General features: G+C 39.2%; 1 protein-coding gene across 2 annotated transcripts in view; it reads right to left on the minus strand.

The window, feature by feature from the left end:
• LOC104944436 (D-glucuronyl C5-epimerase) overlaps positions 1-23,441 on the minus strand; it is a 49,525-nt gene that overhangs the window by 14,708 nt on the left and 11,376 nt on the right. For both annotated transcript variants that reach the window (XM_010769969.1, XM_010769968.1), the window contains exons 2-3: positions 11,171-11,276; positions 1,515-2,044 (exon numbers count right to left, since the gene is read on the minus strand). In XM_010769969.1, coding sequence (XP_010768271.1) covers positions 1,515-2,031 — 517 coding nt within the window. In that variant the 5' untranslated portion in view covers positions 2,032-2,044; positions 11,171-11,276. The remainder of the gene's footprint in view (positions 1-1,514; positions 2,045-11,170; positions 11,277-23,441) is intronic.

Genomic DNA, 23,441 nt, shown 5'->3' on the forward strand with positions numbered 1-23,441 from the left:
AACCGATCGCGAGGGTTGTGGTACACATTGACTATCCGCTTCCAAGTACAATCAGCAACTGGTTTAGTGTGTCTCGGCCGGTCGAACATGGTTGTAGTTACGTCAGGGGAAGGAACGGGAAAAAAAAAAAAAGCAAAATTTTCGACTCACAGTGACACCTCGGGCAAAGTCCGAGAATAAACTAAAAATGACAACACAGTCCACGTCTAATTACACAAAGTGGAACGTAGGTATACAATAATATTCACCATACTAGCCAATGTTCACCGTTTGTTCTGTTTTTCACAAAGGGTGAGTTCTCGGGGTGTATGTGTGTGTGGTGTGTGTGTATGTTACTTAGTGTTAGGGATGTCCCGATCACCTTTTTTTGCTCCCGATCCGATTCCGATCATTTGATTTTGACAATCTGCCGATAGCGATTTTTCCCGATCCGATCTTTATGCAATGCATTAAGAGAAAAAAAAGGTAACAGATAACGGCTGGTCATCCAACGCGATGAATTCAGCTATCTTGGCTGTTATTTTTTGGGCCTTTTCACTGTTCTGGGGCAGTTTCTCTTTCCTTTGAAAAGTCTCTGAAAGTGTCAGTTGTTTCAGTGCCATTACCTGAGTGGCCGCTGTGTAATCGTCGTGTTGTTGTTGGTGTTTGTTTCTCAGGTGGCGTATTAGATTGGTCGTGTTGAACGTAGCTCTGTTCTTTCCACCACGCGGAACCTCCGCTTGCAAACATTGCATCTGGCTGTTACACTGCCTTCACTTTCAATTTTATAATATTTCCAAACTCCTGACATTTTCTCTGTCCCGACTCCTGAGCCACCAGCTGAACGTAGCCTCTCGTTAGCTTACTGCTACTATTAGACACTGCGCCCTGCCCACTCTGTTGCCAGATTTGAGAGAAATAAGCAACCAGGTCTATGAAAACAAGCCCAAAAGAAGCAACACATACATGATGTTGTGTACTTTTAAACCAAAACTAAGGCCTCAGGATGACTTTAAGACGTGAATATGGTCATTTTTGTTTTGTAACATTAAATAAAATAATAAAAATATTTTATAAAAAAGAAAAAAGATTTCCGATCCCAGATTTTTTTCTCGCTATTCCGATCTTTTGAAAATCACGTGATCGGCTCCGATCCCCGATCGGATCATCTCTAAATAGAACCCATTTTTATCTGCAACAAATTAAGTTGTTCTCTGATCACGTTCACTTTTTTTTAGAGCCTCTTCTTTTTTGTCAAAGTGATAGCAATGTCGTCCAATGAGATGGACTGTTGATCTTTGCTACACACACACCTGACACTGTTTCTCAAGAAGCATGGATTCAAGAGCAAGTACTCTTTCAGATCTTTAGCGTTTAGACAGATTGTAGAAGTTTCTTAAAGAATGTATGTAACCCTAATATTCAGATGTACAGTGACTCAAACTGTAAGTATGTAAGTGTGAACGTGTAATATCTAAGAAGGGTGTATCACCAAATATCTATATAAAGAAGATAATGATATATAAAAGTCTCACCTTCCACTCCACTTATACACTTGACACGGTCGCGGACCTCCACATTGTATCCCTCAAATGACATGAAGACTCCATCGGGGTGGTAGGGCTCGCGCTGTGCGTAAACCTTTGAGTAGCTGTGCTGGAACTCAAAGCGGTCGTAGCCGTCGTACTGCACCACCTTGCCGTACACCTCAAAGTACTTCTCCATCCAGCTGAAGGGCAGGTAAACGTCTCCGCCCTCTCGTCGGCCTTTGATTGTAGACTCATCATTGATCAGGCAGTCGATCTCTTCATACTTGATCCCCGCGGCAACACCAACAACAGGTGGGGGCTCCGGGGGTTGTGGGGGGTGTTGCTGGCTGCTGATGCTAGCATCCCCCACATTGGGACTTGGAGCCACCACTGCAGCACGAGGCAGGAAGTGAAGCGAGGTGTCACTGGTGCAGCGGTTCCATAGCAACACAGTGATGAGTGTGAAGAGGGCGCAGATAACGATGAGGGTTTTGTAGTTCACCCGAGCAGCCAGGCAGCGCATGGTGACAGCTCGCCTGCATGACAAACACATGGGATACGTTAGAAGCATGTAGCATTGATTATATGTCGGGCCCATTACCATGCAATCTACAACTCTCAGCACCGTTGAAGACATTTTTTTAAAAGCCATTTAACAGTATTGACTCCTCATATCCTACTTAATCATTATTATGTGATGGGAAAAAGGTGCAAATGTAAATGCAATGACGTAAAATCCATGAAGAACATCTTATCTGTTGAATCTGCCTTCACTTCAAAGATCATATTACTCCTCTACTCCTGACCTGGAGCCATGACTTTACAAGATACTTTTTTATTGTGGGAGGATTTGGATTAACGCTACAGTGAGTGGTCAGACTGTGTGTGCACAGTGCATAGCGTGTTCTTTCAGCTACAATGGGTCTGAGGTTGCGGTCGGATAATCGAAAAATCAGCTCCTAACATCTAACCCTATCATCTATTCCTTGACCTCTGTGTGAAACGTCACATGGATAGTCGATAGGAGAATTCAAAAGGACTTAGGAGAAGAGACTGCGGTACTTTAGAGAATCCGAATGCACTTTCACTATCTGACGTGTTTATGATGCATCATGAATATGAGTCTGCTGCTGTGGGGAAACTATAGAAAGTTGGAACTACAGTTTTCTATACAGCGGACTACAACATGGATGTACAATAAGAACGAGGGACTCATCTAGAGACTCTGCACCGTGCTCTGATGCTGTTGCTTTATGCTTTATGAACAACAGAGAAACATATTCTTCATGACCAAAGCTGGAATTGAAATAAAAAATGAAAGTGAAACTTCTGCTCGTCACCCTCTCCCTCCGGTCCACATTAATACAAATGATCCCAATACGTATGATTGTATGAAAAGATTTTAAAATAAATACAAATGTATTTATTATAAACGTTAGTCCTTAACATCTATCACTATCACCATCAAACATCTTTTAAAAGTTGAACAAACCCCACACAGCTCAGTAAAGACTGTGAAATGTTGACTTTATTTGATCATTTCAGTAAAAACTAACGTTCATATTTCTCTTTTTGATTATAATACTGATGAACATTCAAAACAAAGCACTTTGGCAACTTAACAGATACATTTTAAAATGCTTAATAAGCACCGTAACTTTCATGATATAATTTCTCGGTCATAATCGGCAGTTTTAGTTTTGGTCAGGCTTTGAATGAAATCGTTTTCGAAGAATATGTCCTTTCATCCTGTTATAGCCGGGCCATGTTTGAAGTCTTTGTTATGCACATGCATCCATATACAAATAAATCAGGAGAGATCTAGCTGGGGAATCGTTAATCCCATAGAATAGACTAGACCGATAAGTCTATGAGTGACATAACCACACTGTTCAAGTGTTATCTCGTGATTATTTCGTGGGAAATGACATAAACCCAAGAGAATGCTGCTTGGAGAAGATTTCTCAAAATAGATGACAAGTTGTAATTTGTGTCAAACACACATTTTTGCTCACTGTCTGTCTAGATGAAAATGAGTCAGAAGCACATGAAGACAGGAAACCAACGCCACTCAGTGTGGTCCGTCCCACTAAAACCAATTAGAGGCTTAGGACTATGCATTAGTTGCCAGCATGTGCGCATGTCTCTTATTTGTAAAGCAACAAACAACCCTCGTCTGCAATAAATCCAATCTACTCGTCCTTCATTTTTTACTTCTTGTTTGAAGGCGCTCAGAATTCACTTTTGATCAGAAACTCTTCTATCTGGCAAAAATAATTATAGACAGCTGGCCCTGCTATGTCCAACAGTAATACAAAAACGACCAACAGGCACCACTAAAGCTTACTTATTGACACGTTATATATTGTTTGTTTACCTATTACATTGTTTTTAAGTGCTGAGCCCAGGTCCCTTACATCGTCCCAATTACTTACTTTCAAAGGTCTACACTCCAACTTGCAATTAAAATGTATATTGACATTTCCAAACCCGAACATTTTCTTTTACATAAAGGTTACTGTCACAAAATGATCGTTTATATTCCGTCTATATCAGATGATATGTTTTGTGCATTTTCAATTTATACCCCAATTAATTTTCACGGAAATGTTCTGGACTCTTTTTAAACTTTAGGTAGAGCATTCAACATTTAATATTGGAGTGATATGCCTTGCTCAGATTTCACAAATTCCGATTTTATTTATAAGTTGTCGATGGCTTAATTGTATATAAATGAAGACTTCTAACAATGCAAAGAGACACGTAACTGGATGACTCAGTCCTGATCCATGTTTTCATGTCCTCTGTGTTTTTGGCATTTTCACCAAGCCAGTTGGAAATCAATACACACACTGAGGTCGCCTCCTCCACACTAATTACAGCTCACTGCTCAAAGAATTCACTATTACACTGACGACACTCCGGTCCTCTGATGAAAGAGGGAGGGGGAGGAAAATCATTATTCCCCAAGTTCGTTTCAATATCCCACCTTAAACTAGACACTAGCAAAGGTCAGCTCAATTCATGTGCATTAATTGGAAGATAGAAATGTCCTACAGCTTTGCAGAGTCACATTATAATGCTAGCAGCCTCTTGAACAAAGTGAATGTCTCTTACTACATAGGAAAGTTAACTTCAAAACTGCTTCAACAAGTATATGTTGAGGAAGTGCAAGTTGTAGATGAAAAATACCCCCCTGCTATATTAAGTTCTAGGATGTCAACTGGTAAAGCTAAACACTGACTTTTGGGTTTGATTTTGTAGGAATGGGGCTTGGCGTGTCCACCCATATAGGCAAAAAGGAAAATTCCCATATGAAAACTAAACCCTTTTCAAAAGACTACAAATCTAGATCTATCTACTGTTCCAGTAAGTGGTGAAAAATAACCTGCATCTCTGATTAATGATTGTCTTACATCGCGGATATTTAGAGAAATGTTGCTGCTTCTTAGTGCAGTGATGAAGGACCGGGCGTACAGGAGCTCTGACAATGCTGGAAACGCGTGGCAGAGGGCCTGGGGACTGCACCCTGAAAGATAAGTAGGACCGTCCCCTGTCAACGAAGCGACTATAAATAATTGGTTCTTTTTATAGTGATTTGTTGCTGCTGTTGAGCTCAGGCTCAAGGTGGATAGACATGGGCTTAAGCACTGCAGCACGGAGAGTATCGTAAAGCCACGCACTGAATACAAGACGAGTTTAAAGCCATGTCCCTTCTCGAATGTATTTACACACAACATTAAGCACATGGGAAGAGGAATGTCATGTCTCCATTGACAAGGGTTACTCACCTTTTTTTTTGGTTCAAAATCATATCTTTCTATGCTGGCAGAGTCATAGCCTTTCCCCATTAACCACCCGATTGAAACTTCCACTAAAACTAGAATGTCATTTAAAGAAGAGCAAGAGAAGAGAGACCGTTACATTGAAGTACATTGTATTTTTGGGGAAGAATGGAGAAATTAAAATGAATCTATTAATTATTTATGTATTTGGAAGACACTTAAAAATTGGTTTATTAAGACAAAAACTGAAAAGATAGGGACTAATCATCTCGTAGCCATGTAGCAACGGGACAGTGAACTCGGACCTGAGACCATCTTAAACCTGATCTAAACTAAGCCTGTCTGTAAACCGGTGCGGGCTCTAAACCAGGGAGTTGAAAGCAGTCTGAACTTGGCTGATTTATACTTTGTGCTGACCATGTTATTTGGGGAAAACATGATATACAGATTAAAGGACAGCAATGAAACCAGACGCTTGTAAAAAAAACTGGTATTAACAATACGGAGTCCGAAGAATCATAATATTTACTCGAAAGCTTGGTCAAATATGCGCCTGCCCACATTCCTGGTGGATTTGTAACCTGAATGTTTTTGGTACCTTGCCAAGGAAGGTGTTTTTGTTTGGGTTTGTCAGCATGATTACAGACAAACTGAAGGCCTTATTTTAATGAAACTTGGTGGAATTGTGAAGCATAGGTCAAGAAATAAACCAATACATTTTGGAGCATATCCAAATCAATGGGTGGATACACACATTATTATTCACTTATGGAAATGGACTTGGCGGAGGTTTACGTTCTTCGAGTGCTTTTCAAGTTTAGCTTGTGATTAAAGTGACGGAAGATATAATAGTTGCAGCCATCAAGACTTAACAGAGTTGTAAAATTCTTAACTGCATAGGAAAGGTTTTGGCATCTGATAAACCTTTAAAAGCCTTAATCGTTTCATCCAACTGGATTCCTTGTCCTTGGAAAGCCAACCCCCCACCAACACAGCCCCCTGCGTTTTAATGCAGCGCTGTTATTGGTCTGAATCCCTCGTTAGGCAGAAGAGCCAACAACCTCCTATTTTATCCAACATATAACATTGAAAAATGTTGTTGTATGTGCTGTTAAATTGGTTGACAAAAACAATTACATTTAACACTATTATTAATGTCCTCTATAATGTGTTTCCACAAATGAGGAAGTTTGGAAATCACATCTGCAAACGCATGAGTTAATTGTGAGACAAACAAGTAGCATTTAGCTAGTTGCTCATAAATTGGCTGCATTGTCTCTGATGCATTTCGACCCAAATTCATTTACATCTATTGGAGTCTGTTCTCCCCAGAAAAACAACAGCACCGGTTGTTTGTTGAAAGTTTATGATTACTTGTGTTTGGTTTTCCTGACAAGCAACCTTTTCAGTTGTTGAATGAGTTGTAGCACACAGAGGACGTGTGTGGTGTGTTACACGAACACAGAAACTGTTGGGAAGAGGTCAGTGGATAGTGGAGAACACAACGTGTCGAAATGTAATTACAGTTACCTACCATCACCCACTTTATTTATATTATTTCATAAATTAGATCCTTTCCTACCTTAACCACAACCTTTAAGTATGTTTTTTTAGATTATCTATACAGAGATGAAAGATCAGAAAAAGACTTTGAACCAGACTCATGCATAATCTTTTTTTTATCTTTAAGGTATGAGGACTTGTTTATGAGATATGGATTTATGTAATCCACTTGTTAGCAGCTCGACTCAGCAGGTGTTGCAGATATAATCCCTCAAGTAAAAATGTTGTTTTGATCTGGAAAGAAGACTGCACTGACATGTAAAATATAAAAGACACAGAAGCAACTGGACAGAAGATGAAAGACAATCGTGTTGGGAAATAAAAGTCTTCCATGGTTGACAGATTAAGGAAAAAGGCACTGAAAACAAAAGCAGCTTTTCAGTTTACGTGCTCCCAGTGTCCCGCCTCAGGAAATTGAAAAGTGTCTGAAATAACAGGCAGGGGCTTGTTGAGGATTTAGATTGTTCCATGCTGGCATATTCTTTGTGAAAACCTGAATGATCAAACCCTACACGGCAGAAAAACACATTTCAAAAAGCTTTGGCGTGAGATTTTTTAATTAAATATATCAAGGACTTTTTTTGCATCCAGATACTCGTATTCAACTTTTGTGACATAACCTCACTCTTGACATAAAATGTGGAGATGTGACTACATCAAGTACTTTTCTCCTCCCTCATTATGAGCAGGAATAATGTTAGGGAAGCTCGGGCTAGATGATTTCTTCCAATTCCAGAATAAGCATAAGATGAACGACCTGGCGTTCACTGAGCTGCTATTTAAAGGGAAGTTATAATACATATTTTGACGTTTTAAAACAATCCTGGAATGTGTTTTTTAAACTGTTCTTCAATTGACTTATTTACAAGCATGCCACACTTTCACAGAGTTTGTGTGGCTATGTTTTTGTTAACATAAAGATAGGAGGGAAGGGCAGAAACCCTAACCCATGTGTTTTGGCTCTATGAAACCTGTTGTACTTATATGATTCTTGGTCAATGCACTTATTGTAAGTCGCTTTGGATAAAAGCGTCAGCTAAATGCAATGTAATGTAATGTAATGCCTCATTTAGCATTATACTGTTGATAAGACCTGTGATCATTAATATATGTTATGGACTAAACGATTAAGCATTTGGGAAATGAAGCACCAGATGAATCAATGATGACAATACTTATAACTTGCAGTTCTTGTGATGTAATGAACAATATTCATTCATGTACAAAATAATGTTTAGGGCACTGTCATTGTGTTTCATACTACTAAAAGCTACATACAAATTGTGTAGAAAGCTAACAATTACAGACTGCTTGCAAATTCAATGAAATTCTGTAAAAGCTTAATGGTCTCTAGCTGACAAGTTCTACATAATACTGCTGACAGTTATACGCTATGCAGAAGCTCCGCGAAAGAACGTCAGCTTTACTGAAAAACACAATTCCCGAGGTCTTTTGTGCTGCTTCTGCAGATCGGCAAAGGCTTTGGACTTTGATTGTGAGCAGTTGCCTTTGATCTGTGATGGACTACAACATATGAGAAACCTCTGGGTGCCCTGAATGTAGCTTTTTAAAATGCAGTAAGTGATCCACTGGCTTAAATATATGTGTATTAATTCTCCCTGACACAGACAACACTTGGAAATATTTGTATGTTTTTATCCCCCAAAGCCCCAGGTACAAGGCTGGGAAAAAAACTCTAGCAGGCACTAAATACTACGATTGTTTTGCAGTGATGGGAAAAGATGTTTTGAAGAGAGACTTGTGATTTGAAATGTCTACAACAGCATTGTGACCTTGTTAAACGCACTTCAAGTCAAACCAGCTGCTAATCTCTATGATGGTCTCCAGTGCTGAATGTTCGTCTTTACAGCATGTGGAAGCTGCAGCGAGCGGAGGGATGGGTGAATGGAGTTGTTTTTTATATCCTGCTGTCCTCTGGCGTAAAAATCATGAGCAGTCATCACAGCAATAAAAGCTGAGTGCTCGTGAGCCACCCTTGGGGAGCTATTGGAGCAGAAGCCCGGTGTATGAGAGAGATGCAGGTGTTGTAGCCCTAACTAAACTCCTGACATTTTCACTGCTCCTCTCCACGGGTGAACTAAGGTAGAGGTTTGAGACTGCCTGTAAATTATCCGCTTATGCTGAAGCTGTGAGCCATGTTAGCTCCTGTGGAGATGGGATTCTGTTTGTGTGTGTGTGTGTGTGTGTGTGTGTGTGTTTTTCTGTTGTGAGCCTGAGTATGATACCGTTCAGCTCTTCAGGGTGAATTCAAAGCAACAACTGACAGGAGGAAAAACCGCTTTCATCTTTATGCAACAGCCATTTATGCACGTAGAGTAGAGTTGCTATCATTTCGAACGTTCACAATTAGGACTGAATTATTTATTGTCCTTTAAAATAATCAGATTGTGATCAAGTATATCGTGATACACAATTGTGTCGTGTTTTGCATCGTCTAAAGATTGCAATTTTGCTTTATCATCAAACTTTAATTTACCAGTCACTTCAATGCAAATCACAAACTTGAATATAGTATTACCAATAGTGAGATCAATTGATTAACATATTTGTGTGCAGGCATGTGAACACAGCTTGTATGGTTGGTTGGAAATACTATTTTTCTATATGAATTAACTTAAGACTGTTTTTATTTCGATTTATTTATTTGGCACTCGTTTTTAAAATAGTGTTGCTAAAATGATCCTAAAAGTCTCCAAGACGAATGACACCAATAATGCAACTATCACTTGTTCTCATAACAAAGTCATCTGGAAAGTATCTCCTCAATTATTCGATGACTTATTTTGGCTAGAAAGTGCCAGAAAATAGAGAACAATTGCTTTTTCTTTAAGATCAATGTGACGCCTTCACGTGACTTGTTGCAGACCAGCCCCAAACCTACAAATATTCAGTTTACAATAACATTGAGGACAAAGAGTAGTCACTTCTCACTTTTAAAAATGGTTTAAAAAGGGACTTTATATGACTAACCAACATTTTTGTTTTGAGTGACAAAGGCAAATGTTCACAATGCAGTGATTTTGAGCTTGGTCTATCTTTAACATGAATCGGTTATGTCCACCTGCCTTCCTCCGTCACCTTAAAGACAGGCAGATGCTCAGATTACGAAACCAACACAACAGAACAGGAAGTACAGTTGCATCACTGCTCGATAATAGGGCTTTGTTTAGAGGCAGACGAGAAGTGAGTAAACTGCTTTGAAGTTAATGCGCCTGTGCGTTTTATCTCTAGTAGGAGGATTAAGCAGGTCATTACCAAAGAGCTTATAACCGGGGCCTACTGAGGGATTAAGCAAACTCCTAATCAAATGGAGAGGAGACGAGAGAAATATACAAACAAGACCTTTCTGAATCGTTTTAGAGGCAGCCGTGCCAGCTGCTTGTCCTACAAACACCAGGAAACTAGTGTGGATCTAAGAAACAGGGATTGGCAAAGGATGGTAAAAAGCTTAGAAGAAATCCTGCTTTAGTAGAAGTTAGTGGCACATGGTATAAAAGTGCTGCAACTAGAATACAGACAGAATAATCTCCAGCAGGGAGGAAATGACACCGTACAACAGTTCATTTGAGGTTTAATTATCCCTCCATTCTAATTACTGTGTTTATGCACTAAATATATTTGCTATTTCTTTCTTTAGTGAGAATCAGATCACTCAATATTATGTGAAATGGATTTAATGAGCTGATGTAAGCAAATAACTGACCCAATCATTTTAAAGGGGGATGTTGGTAATCCATGTTGCATTTATGTAAATTTTTAAAGCATTACTGTTAAACAGATTGTAAAATAAATTGTGCCATATGCAAGTAATGAGTATATGATACCAAGAAAGTTGACCACTATGTCACACTCTGGCTGTTGATCATTTCAGATGATTAAAAACACGCTGACCCTGTGACACAGCTGTTTAAAATATCAGCCACGATACTAAGTAAGTGGTGTGTTATTATCCAGATAATATAACAGTGCTGTATGGGGGTGTGTGCCTCTTCATAGACACACACATTTACCCGTGTTGTACAAGATAATGAACCCCGTTAGTTCAAAGATGTCCATCTCTCCTCGTTCTACCAAAGATGATTCAGTGATGACGAGAGGAGGAATGCAGGGCTTTGGGGGACTTGTAACATCAATGCTTATCATTTCATCATGCAAGCTAGACTGGGCCATTTTCCACGGTAGACATTAGAGCAAGCAGAAAATGTAAGATTTAACAGAGACAAATTGGCCTGCAGAAGAGGTTGTGCTGTTGATACACTTTGTTATTTATTCTGTAATGAGATTTACACTGACCTCTAATCCATTCAAAAAGAAACGGTCAACTGGCTTGACATTCTGTCGTCATTCACCTCCGAGTCTTTCCACAGCTCGTACTTTCTGCTAGCCGTTTGCTCAGCACCTAAACAGGACAGAGGAGAAAGAGTCATTCAATTATCGTGGCTTAAAGGTTTATAAAAAAGGTACATGAACATCAATACAAATCTGTTGTTTGCATGGACAACAGACAATCTTAGTGTAGGCATGTGATTTAAAAGATATTGCATATTTGCCTTAATATAAACCTACACATTTATAGATATTGTCTTTAACATTTTAGTATCTTTTCCCTTCGTATTCATCTATAAATTATCTCTTAAACTTATATTGAAGTTGATGAGATTACTCAAGTATTATCATTTGTCATTAAACAAGACTGAAGTTCTGGCTTGCGCCCCTGGACCATTGATTCCCTTTTTAGTGTTTTTTTCCTAAATTCAAATATCTTCTTGTTCCCGCTCGTGTCAAGTTGTTTGTCTATGAGTTAGGAGCAGTTCAATACATTCATATATTTTCCTTCTCAGATTGTTTAGTTTGAACCTTTTAAGTGGCAGAAAATTAGAAATAGTGTTGCTGGTCTTGTTTGTTTATGAGACTCATTCAATGTAAATAATTAGACAATAATACAGGATAATCAAATCAACAGTAATCGGATCATCTTCTTATAAGGCTGAATATCAGTCCCATGGAAACATTTACCACACTCAATGTTTCCGGAGGTTAATTATGATTGATTTCTCCTGCACACACAGATTTTCAACACAGAAGGGAAAAAGACATCTGAAAAGAAAATATTGCAATGATTTCCCACTGTAGGTGATTATAACCTTAAACAGCAATCCATAGACTCTGACATTGATGCTCTGTAAATGAGATGAGGAAACAAATTCAGAATTGTAATTGCAGCCGCGATAAATGTATAGGATTTCTGACAGCAGGATCATTAATGTACAACCGATCAATCAGTGCAAATGCGCTGAGAGTGACACGGACACTTTACTCTGCAATTAATCTCACCAATGTGTTTCTAGCCCCTGTTGAAACAGGCTATTAAAGTAAAGAAGGTGCTAAATCGCCACATCAAATAGAGAATATAGATTTTTTTATGAAATGTGTGTATTGACAAAGCACTAAAATTAGATATTGTAGAAATAAAAGCAGCTGGGCCCCTTCTGTGAGTGCATGGACCCCTTCAGTTTTACAAGGCTTTAAGAGGAAGTACTGTAGATAGAGAGAATATAAAGAAAAGGGCAGGAAGGAATGGACAAAACATGTTATAAAATAATGCATACTGGAGCTTAAGAGTGTGACAGTAACATAAAACTGAGTGCCTAGTTGGACAAAAACTCCATCTACACGCCATCAACACGCAACAGCTTGTGTGCCACATATAAGTATCTACAGAATGAGCAAAAAGCTTTCCAGTCTTTTGGTCTCTTATCAGATTGTCTGTGCTCCACCTGTTGCAAAATAAGCAAATGATTTAAGATAATATATATTTTAACCCTGTAGATACGATTTGTACTGTAGAAGCTCTTAAAAACGAGATAAATTCAATGTTTTACTGATGTAATTATGCTCTGTGTTCGTGTAACCTGCCCTCATCTGTAAAACGGCACATGTTGTACCCAGACGGAGTGAGAAGAAGTAGAAATGTCAGCAGTCTTAATCAATATTCCCCGGCTCCTGTATGGGCGTACTGATGCTGCTCTCAGGCAGGTGTGCTGCAGGCAGATGGGGTGAAGTAGAAAATGAGAGTAAACATCAGCCCAGAGCAGCTCATTATTCCTGGGGCTTATCCTGCACCGCTCCTGCTATCTTTGCATTTTCTATGTGACATTTCATTCTAGATATCTCCTCTGTCCAAACGTGTGGGCTTAAGAAACATCGAAGTTGAGCACTTGAAAAGGCATGCATTTATACCGAGACCACAATCAAGGAGTCAAGAATAACATATTATTTTATGCATGCTGTTATGTTGGGCCATTCAAAATAATGATCATCTGTGTAAAACCAAAGGACCCTCACACAGGCAGGGCTATCTGCGGTCTACTAAACACTTCATAGTCCCTGTAGCCGAGTCTGTGAATGTACCATTATGGTTCTTAATTAAGAATATCTCTTCACTTCTCTTCAAATGCAACAGAGATACACTTATTTATCTGCATATATCATTTTTTATGTTGTAATTTCCAAAAAGACAATTGCATGCATGCTTTTTGGTTAATATTACGCTATCTTTGGCTCTTGCTGTAACAAATGCAAATGTCCACTCTGTGGGACGAATAAAGGGATTCTGATTCTGATATATGTTTGACGCAACAACATGAAAAAAAGCATACCGTTTTCAATCAGGTACAATGCATTGAAGAGACCTGCAAAACATCTTACCTTTGTAAAGTGTTGACTGAAAAGGCTTTTGGGATATGTAGTTTGTGGCGCTGTTACTATTAGAGAGCATTATAAGTATAATGAAATACAACATCACAAACAGCCTCCTAAATGATGATTCAGATAAAAGAGCAGCTTCAGAGCAGAATATTATATTGTTCATCGAGGTAAGACTTATTGCAGAATTTATGCATTAGACTTCATTAGTTTTACCCAAATTAAACCTAATATACTGACAGCTCTTTGTGATGCAGTGGTGATACATCACACCGCAAAGGCCATGTATTTAATGAGTGAGATGACTGTTTAGACATCTTATAACTACATTCATAATGGGACGCAATGCATCAGCATCTGGCTGCTGCAGCAGGTGATTGATTAGCAACTCTGCTCACCAATAACCTGGAACAAAAACCTGAATATAGCAAGATATTCTTTAGTAAAAATGACTCTTGAATTTGACTTTTAATTTGCCAGTTTATTGTATTTTTGTTATGACATATATATATAATATTGACAATATGTAAAAAAAAAAAATGTTGGTTAGGACTTCATTTTCCTTATCACAAATGATGGTGTTTTAATTTAATGTCTGAACACACTGATGCTTCTTCTGTAACACATAATTTCCCACATTGGGATCAATAAACTATGTATATAGCTATCTATCTATCTCAAATAGAAAGGTCCAACATTACTTACATATTCTACAAGGAATAAGCTCCTTCTTTTGCCGAGGTGTAAACTACTGTTAAGAATAACTACGGCAACAAAAAAAACACATTCGCAAACATTATGAAAGGCATCTAATTTACAAAGTTGAAGTTGAACCAGGGCAAAGTATGAATTATAGACTTAATCTCTTAGGGGTGTGTTATCAAGGGAGTTGAAAGAAACACTCCAGCACCTCTTCAAGGTGGCTTAACATGTGGCTCTCCGAGCTTAGTAGTGCGCTGACACCATTTTCATAGCCTTTACATACTCTCCCATTCAATCTACCTTTCTTAAGCAAAGGGCTGACAACTCGCATATGAATCATGAACATCAACGTTATGGCTCTCTCCTGTGAATACATTTTGAACATTAGGCTGAGGATATCTCTTTTATGGCAGCTTGACTGAGAATGATATTAGGTCATTAATTATTCTAGTTGCTCTTCATTTGCTGCCATCCTGACACAAGCAGCCATCTATCAAGACTTGTAGTTGGGGTAAAAAGAGAGATGGAGACCCATCTGTTGGGCATTCATTATACGTACATTTTCTCAAGGGACTCAATGGCTGGCCAAACACTGAACGATCGCACCACTGATGCCACCACGGTGCCAGCAATCGTTGACCATCTGATGCCCAAAGCCATTTCCAAGAAGTCTACGTCTGCAAAGTGGAGAGCTCAATCAATCGAGATTTCTGCTTGCAGAGCCGGAGTGAACTGATTAAATGTGATCACTTCTTATCTCACATTTCATCAACTCTGCCTGTTCACATGCACACACAAACCAGTGGCACAGTTTAGAGTTGTAACAAACAACTTTTTTATAAATTAATCTGCAGGTTTTTTTTCTTAATGAATTAATCAACCTATTTCTGCAGTTTTATTACAAGCTAGTGCTAAGGCAGCTGCTGGATAAATGATGCCTGCTCTTTTGCCAAGTGATGTTCTTTCATAAATCAAGAATTGTCAAAAAGATTGTGTGCGGTATATTCTGTTGTGTATATTTAGGTTAAAATAAAGAAACAAAAAGATGCATATAAAATATATAATCTGTGATAAAAGGAGACAAAGGAGCAAGCGTCTCTTTTCAGGCCAATTGATGTTATGCATTTTTGACCTGAGGTCATAGGCGGCGCGTGAGGCTCAGGTTAGGGAAGGCTAAATAAAAATGTTTACCTGACGCTGCCCGCCTCCGGTGTCTATAGAAAAGAGATCAACTCAGTGAAAGCACCGCCTGCTGACCAATCTGAGCTCAGTTTGCGGAGTTTAAATATATCAAGTCATATTACAGGATAAAGGAAATACAGTTTAAACTACCGTATGCAGAGAAGACACCGACGTGACGCACTTATCATTCATATCAAATCATCGATCATATAATATCATAATGTGTCATATATTTCCTTATCTGAGTCAGCTTCTCGAGCCGAATCTGGCCGTGCAACACTCACAGTGTCACATACTGTATGCAGAAGTATTATTTTAAGCTACACATTAGGTTGACGAAACAGTAATTAAATGTAATTAAAGTCAGATCCACTCGTGTCTAGATGGGGCAGTGATATCATATAACTGTTGTACGCTTTCAAACACTCAGTAGTTTATTTATTTTTTAACCAGTTGTTCTGTATTTACTTTGCTGGTACTATGTGGCTTGTATCCTGGATTATATGTTTAAGTCATGGATGTTTAAAGTTCATATTTGTCTAATATTAGTTTACTTACATTAATGAAGTATGACGCTGCGCTGTCAGTACACTTGTCACAGATACGACTCTGACTTGTCCCTAGTTAACCCCGCCCCTTTCACGTAAACGCTTTCAGCTGGAGAGAGAAACCCTGGCTTGATTTACCGAGTTGATAACCAGCGTTGTAGGACCGCTTAGCGAGATCTCGTTTGTTAGGGTTAGTTAAGATAACTCAAACATATCCAGGGTCTGTTGAACTAGCTTCGTAGTACAGGGCACAGGTGGCTGCCCTGTACACACAAACATTATTTTATTTTACCAGGATGCAGTGACACAAATATTTGGGAAGGCTTAGCCTTCCCTAGCCGACAGTACCCACCGCCCCTGCCTGAGGTAACTTAAAACATACACCTTTGGAAAAAGGACATTTAAATTACTCCTCAACAGGTTCATAAAGATCAGTCAAAAGCAATAAAAAGGGGACAATCTGGGGTCATTTTATCAAAGAAGTTTGCAAGAACAAAAATCAATACAAAGCCAAAATCTTTTACAAACCTGGGGGCCCAAAGATAGTCCCCAATGCTAGGCATATTCTCCCAAAGCAGCGGGCCTACTGCCAACCTCTCCCAACTCTGAACACATTAGGGTAATTTTCACACTGGATTTAGAGAACAAAGAGGGTTTCAGTGGGTCTGCATCACATGCTGGGAGATGCGTTGTGGTTGTCACAAGTGTTCAGGGATGTAGACAGTGGATTCTGAAGTTATTTGGTGGTGCTTTGCATATATTTAAGGAGCTGTGTTGCTCCCTTTTTGTGCCTGCGAACATTTCTTTGCAGCAACTCACGCCCAGATTGGGTGCAGCTGTTCACTCACTGTTTGCTCTCTTCTTTCCCATGCAGAAACAATTTTTTTTAATTTGTGAAATCACTATAAAAAACTTCCACACAACACCCGTAGCTTCATAAGTTAGTTACTCTTAAGGTAAACATAGACTTAAAGCTGCGTTTTGCACTCAGGCGATAGATCATGGTAATATCAGTTCAGAGTGACAGACTTAAAGGGTGAGGCAACAAGCACTAACAGGCTCTGGGGAGGCAGTCGGAGGCAGGGAGCTAACGCAGTACCAAACATAGGGATTTGAAAAATGAAGTGTCTCCAAGAGCCACTCCTGCTTAGCAATACGACTCTTCACAGGAAAAAAACTGATGAAAAAATATGACTTGGAGTGGGAGGCAAGATGAAAGTAAAGCAGAGTTTAAAAGTTTTTGGAAGCTGAGTAAATACCCTTGGTGTCTGTCAAGACTCGGTACTCTCTGTAGTGAACTCTGCTTTCATGCTTGGAGGCAGGGGCTGGCAATGGAAAGACTTCACCATCGGATTCCAGCAATAAGTCAAAGAAGCAGAAAATAAACATACACACACAACAACCCTTAGCATCAGCACTAAACCGGTTAAGGCGCAGGAATTATTTATTATCTCATTAACTATGCAAAAGAAAAGTTGTAAACTTATATCCACCAACATTCCGTCCACATGAGACTTAATTTACCACAGATATTTCATGTCGCTGCAAGCCTAGAGTTAAAAATCATAATTTCGTTAAATGGTGTATGGATGGAACTTATTTTTGTTTATCACAAATCAATTTGTTTTGTCTAATGAGTTCAAGAAAATAGGGTAAACCAAGCAGTATTTTACAAGGATGAGTTTGCATGTTTTGTCCGACAGGGACTGCAAAAACCAAAAGCATTCAGTTAAGCATTCACTTGAACACAGAAAAAAGCAGCAAATCTTTAATTAGGGAAACGAGAACAAGTGAATGTGAAAAAATCTAAAGCAATTAATGAAATACCAAAATAGCTGCCAATTAATTTTCCAGTTCATCATGTAATTGATGACAGCTTTAATCTCTTAAAATTAATCAGGTCTGTTTGAACCAAAGTAAACCAAAACAAACTGTCACTTCCCAACTCCCCCAAGCAAAAAATGTCCAAGAAAATATGTTTTGTCCTTGAGACTCCAGAAGATGGCCGCTCGTGTAGAACAAGCACAGAGAGACACCTGACATGAGAACATCTCCAGCCGACCGCTGTGTATCCGAGAACAACTGTGAACTTGTCGGCAGCACACAGACACCGCGGTGTGTGAGCTCCGAAAAAGCAGAGGGCTGTGCCCCAGCTGCCTTTCACATGAAGACAAGACTTGCATCTTCAGAACCTTGTTAGTTCTCTGAAAAGGCCACCGACTAGTTTGGAATATTAAGCAGCTCATGGTGTCGGAAATCAAAAGGATTTTGCAAGAGAGTGGGAAGCTTCAAAAAAGGCTTTGATGGTATATATCTCTCAATCTCTAGCAGATATGACAGAATGAAGAAATAAAGACAGGGGAACAAAGTGCTTCTGAGAGAGGGGGGAGGATCAGGTTCCTCTCACAATTCCGCATATGCATATATCATTATGCCTCAATGAGAGCGACTCACTCTTAAAATGTCAACACTATCTGACTGAGAAGACTGCACGGGAGAGACATAAATAGAAAAATGAGGAAAGTGGAACACCATAATGTTTCAGGTCATTTCTCATAACAGACACACTCAAGTAATGCGGTTGTCTCACTTCCAGAAATGTCCAAATGCAGAGCACATTTAGAGCATTAATAAGTAAGTTACATGCCTGGCACCACAGCTTCCTTACTAGAAAGAAGAAAAAAAAAAAGAGTCTGTAGATATGAAACCCAAATGTACTGAAATGTCCTGGGTCTATCCTCTGCTGGGAGTGAGGGGGCAGAAATGAGAGGTGTGGGAATGTCTAGATACTGTTTCCTTAGGCTGGTGTCACACTGTCCCGAAATTGACTCCAGATGGACACACGTATATGGAATTTTGAATTTCGCACGAAGATGGCCCCGAACTTGGTCAACAGCCGAAGCAAGTACGATGCCTACAGAAGGCCACACAATGCCACCCGAACCACACACGAAGGCAAAACAAAGATGTGAATTTGTAAAGTACCTTAATTTTCGGACTATAAGCCGCGCCTTTTTTCCCATTTTTCGACCCTGCGGCTTATATAACGGTGCGGCTAATCTATGGATTTTTACAGCTAACGGCCACTAGGGGACCTCCTAAATCTATGGATTTTACAGGTTACGGTCCACCACCTTTAACTCTATGGGCTCTATGGCCGGTCCGCGCCCCCCACCTTTAAGCGGCGGGCTCCAGCAGGAAAAGCTGGAGGCCGGAAAAGAGTGAGACAGGTAGCGCGCAAAAGTAAAAGTGGAACCGAGAGTGGTACGAGAGACAGAACGAGAGCAAGACAGACAGACATTACGAGAGCAAGACAGTTTGTCCCCGTACCACTGGTTGAAAACCACTGCTGTAGATCACTGCCGGTACGTGCGCTGGGAGCGCACCGTTTAAGTTTGAAAGTTGAAAAGTTTGTGTGTCTGAAACGCTATGTGATACAGTACAGTTTACACAGCACAGTACATCTTCTGTAGCTACTATTGCACTAAATGGTAACACTTGAATACGTTATGCAAATATGCAACTTGTTTGTNCTCTATAAAGGCCGATCAGGAGAGCCGATCACATGACACTTTTCTCAGTGCGCGGCAAAACAAGCTCGCCAAAATGGCTTCACCGGTCTGGCAGTATTTTAAGGTGTTAAAAAGACAGTAAAATAGCGGTATGCAATGTTTTTGTTAAGCAGAAATCCTGCAGCTCCACCCGCCGGACCGGTGAGTGGAGCGAAACACACAAGAGTTAGACCTAACACAATTAGCTATTTTATCTACCTCTGGAACAAGCTAAACTAGTTATAAATATATTTATTCTTCACTGTCGGGTCACTCATTACTGGATCATTGAGCTGCATGAGATACTGACAGGCTGTCAGGAGAGAGACAGAGAGAGACAGAGATAGGGGGGGAGAGAGAGAGGGAGAGAGGAAAAGAGAGCGCTTCTGCTAATTTCTCCCGTGTTATTATCCAAAGTTAATGTAAACTTGAATAATGTACTTCATTTGAATGTAATGATTAAGTTGATTGTTGTTTGTGGAAGCTCCAGTGAATGAGCCCCATTAACTGAGTTTTAAACATCACTTTAAATGGAAGATTAAAAGTGATGTTTAAATCTTCCATTTAGGCCCCGCCCACTCGATCGGATCGGCGATCGGTATCGGCCGATACTGATTCCAGCGATCGGCCACGAAATTGGCGATCGGAGAATCCCTACTTTGTCAGATTTCTTTAGCCATATGACACAACCGTATCACGTGGTGGCACATCAATACTTCTGCCAATACACTCATTTGTTAACAACTTACAAAATACATCAAAATCAGTGGAGTTCCACTAATGTTATTGCATCGGCAAGATTGTTGAACAAAGTCAAAGCAGAGTCCATAGCACATGAATATGGCTTTTATAGCACCCAAATTATTATTTAACATTATCAATAAAACATCAAATGTTCCCTTATTCTATTATGAACACTGATATCTCATTCAAACATAAACAGGTAATCAATTATTTAGTTTATAGTGTTCATAACCAAACCACGCAGTGCTAATTAAGGTCAAATTATCTTATTATCTCCCATCATGTCCCCTTTGGCTCGCTCTTAAGAACAGTGGGAACACATTAAAAGAAGAGTGTGCGAGATACACAAAAGCACATGCTGTTTTTTTATATAGAAAACTAGTTAATGTGTTAAAAATGGGGTATGCATGTTTTCTGTGCATAGATTTCGGCACAGGCGTGGCACTTCCCTGTTGTCCTGCCTGGTGGCCATTAAGATATCCGTAAGACTTGTTTACAACATTATTTCAGGTTAAGAAGGACAGCACTTTTATTGTGTACTGTTATTTTACATTTGTGAAGGCAACATGGAAAACACATGAATTTCGTCCCCGTTATCTCATACTCCTCCTGTGCAAACTGATGAAATATAATTTATACATTTTGCCGCAGTCTGTTAAGTTATACGTTTTAGCATTGATGCCATTAGTGGTGTTGTAGTGGATTGCATTAAATTGTGAAATGTTTTATCATATTCTGCCAACCTCAATTAAGTAAATAGGGGGGATACATAATTAGACAAACACCTCTTATAATGACTTACAGTATAACAGCACTCTCAGTGTGGCGAATAAAGTAAGTGAAAGTGCAGTATATTTAAATTCCGCTATTTGATTGGCTTAATTGTGAAGTGTTATTTTAATGCTCAATATTTTGTGCCCTCTAAATTCCTTAAATGGATTGAAAAGATTGTACACATTGCATAACCATCAAATACTCACGACGCCGCAATGGATTGTATTTTATAGATGCAAAATGTAGTGTTGCAACACCACAACTGTCAGTTATTATGCAAATGAATAATGGTTCATGAGTGTCAAAAAATCTCTACTCCTACAGAGTAAAATATTGAATGTGTATTACATATTGAGAAGCTAGAGACCTACAGAGTTGTGCAGCATGCTCGTCTTTACTGCAGTTGTGAACATTAATGATCTCATTCACTACCTGACGACACAAACCTTCCTCTGTAGAAGGTAATGATGCTAAACCAAAGGAAACGAGTCCAAAGGTCCATTAAACAAAACCCTAAACAACAAACCACAGCTTGAAATCTATTAAGTGACCATTGTGCCTGATTACTTTTGTTCTTTATCTATAGAAATCGTTATCTATAAAACCCCATCTATATGCATCATATCTTTCCATTATATCATCCCAGAAAAACAAGGCTCCTCCCTTGGTTGAATTATCAGTGTCCTTTTTACATTAGATGGATAAAGCAGGTTGAAGATATGACATTGAGATAGCCATGGCCCATCAAATTTGTCATTTCCTACACAGGCTGTCAGAGCTGAGCTGAATGGCAAATGTGCTGCTCAGGCATGGGATGGGGTATACAGGGGGTGCGGGCGGTGGGGAAGCAGAGCAGAGGAGACATGTGCTTTGATGGTACAGCAAAGACTATTTATTCAGATGCACTTCTTCATATGTGGAGCTCTACAGAGACAGCAACACTCCCTTTACTGCAGTCCACATTCCCAAGGGTTAAAGACTTCAGTGGGATTCATGAGAAGGCTGATAGAAAAGAAGTGAAAGAGGAATGATTAAATTAACATGTAAATACAAATGATCGTAAACAGCTTTAGTGTACTAGCTCAATGCTCAAGAATTTGTATACTTGTGGCTTCTACTTGTGGATTGGCCAATACTTAAAGTTGTGACTGAATCTTGGGTTCAATATTTCCATCAATCACTAATTTGAAGGGCTTTAAAATGTGCTTTGACCCATCAAAAGACACATTCTAAAATCATTCCCAGTATGATGTAAAAGACATGTTATACCTTCAACTCTTTTGAAGGCAATCTGTTTTGGTTTGACTGATCAACTAAAGCCTACTCAAAAATGTGATAACAAAAAGGACATTTTACATCTCCTCTACCACGCACATCCAGCACTGATTTACGTCATTCATCTGGGACTTTGATGAGCCTTCCAAGTAGAATAACGCTTTAATCTCTTATTAAATGTGTGATGCTTGCGAGGGGCATCTATAGGAAATAGAGTTTCCATTTCACCCTACCTACATGTCTTCTACTTTGGGAGGAAACAGAAGCAACCACTGCAAACCGGGGGGGAAAGGTTACCTCTGCACAAAGATCAGCAGGTTCCAGCTGTCTGGCTGTGAGGCAACAGAGCTAACCACTGAGCCATTGTGCTGTAAATGTCATTGTAAAGCTTAAATAAAGTTGTCTGAATTCAACCAGTTAGCTCCAACTGAAATCCCCGTTGTCCAGCCAGTTTGAGCAGTATAGCTCATTAGCAAAGAGGCTTCTGTTCGGAAATTACAAAATAAGTCCTTTGCTTTTGTAGGAGAGAATAATCTATGATCGGAAAAATTAAATAAATACCCTTAAGAAACTTTCCAGAAATCAGATAATCAACCAGATAAGATTCGATCAAACCCGGACTGCTTTGGTGTTTTAGGACATTATCAAAAACTGCAATTAGTACTAGTGCTTTTATATATTAATATACACAATTCTAACAGATTCAGGATATTTTTTCTATTCAGTTCAAAGGGAAGTCAAATACTGGGTTGGCTTAATTTCAGGGCAAAAAAGATATCCAGGCAGTGATTTTAGCTCAACATCATAATTTATCCGACAAGATGATAGACCCTAAAATATGAAACTGATGACAGGTCCAAATGTCTGCTGGTAAATCATGTAATGGCTTACTCCTTGATCACATTAATAAGACTCTGTATAACTCAAAATGTTGGATAACCATGAAAAACAATCAATGTCAATTTTTTTGGAGCCTTACTTAAAATATAACATTTCTCAGTCAATGAATGACATACTACTGCAAGCTCAGGTGTAAAGAATAACTTAAAAGGATAGCTTTGTTACATTGACATTAGTCAGTAA

Source organism: Notothenia coriiceps, unplaced genomic scaffold, assembly GCF_000735185.1.
Source record: "Notothenia coriiceps isolate Sejong01 unplaced genomic scaffold, NC01 NC01_scaffold00008051, whole genome shotgun sequence".
In the NCBI taxonomy this organism is placed as follows: Eukaryota; Metazoa; Chordata; class Actinopteri; order Perciformes; family Nototheniidae; genus Notothenia; species Notothenia coriiceps.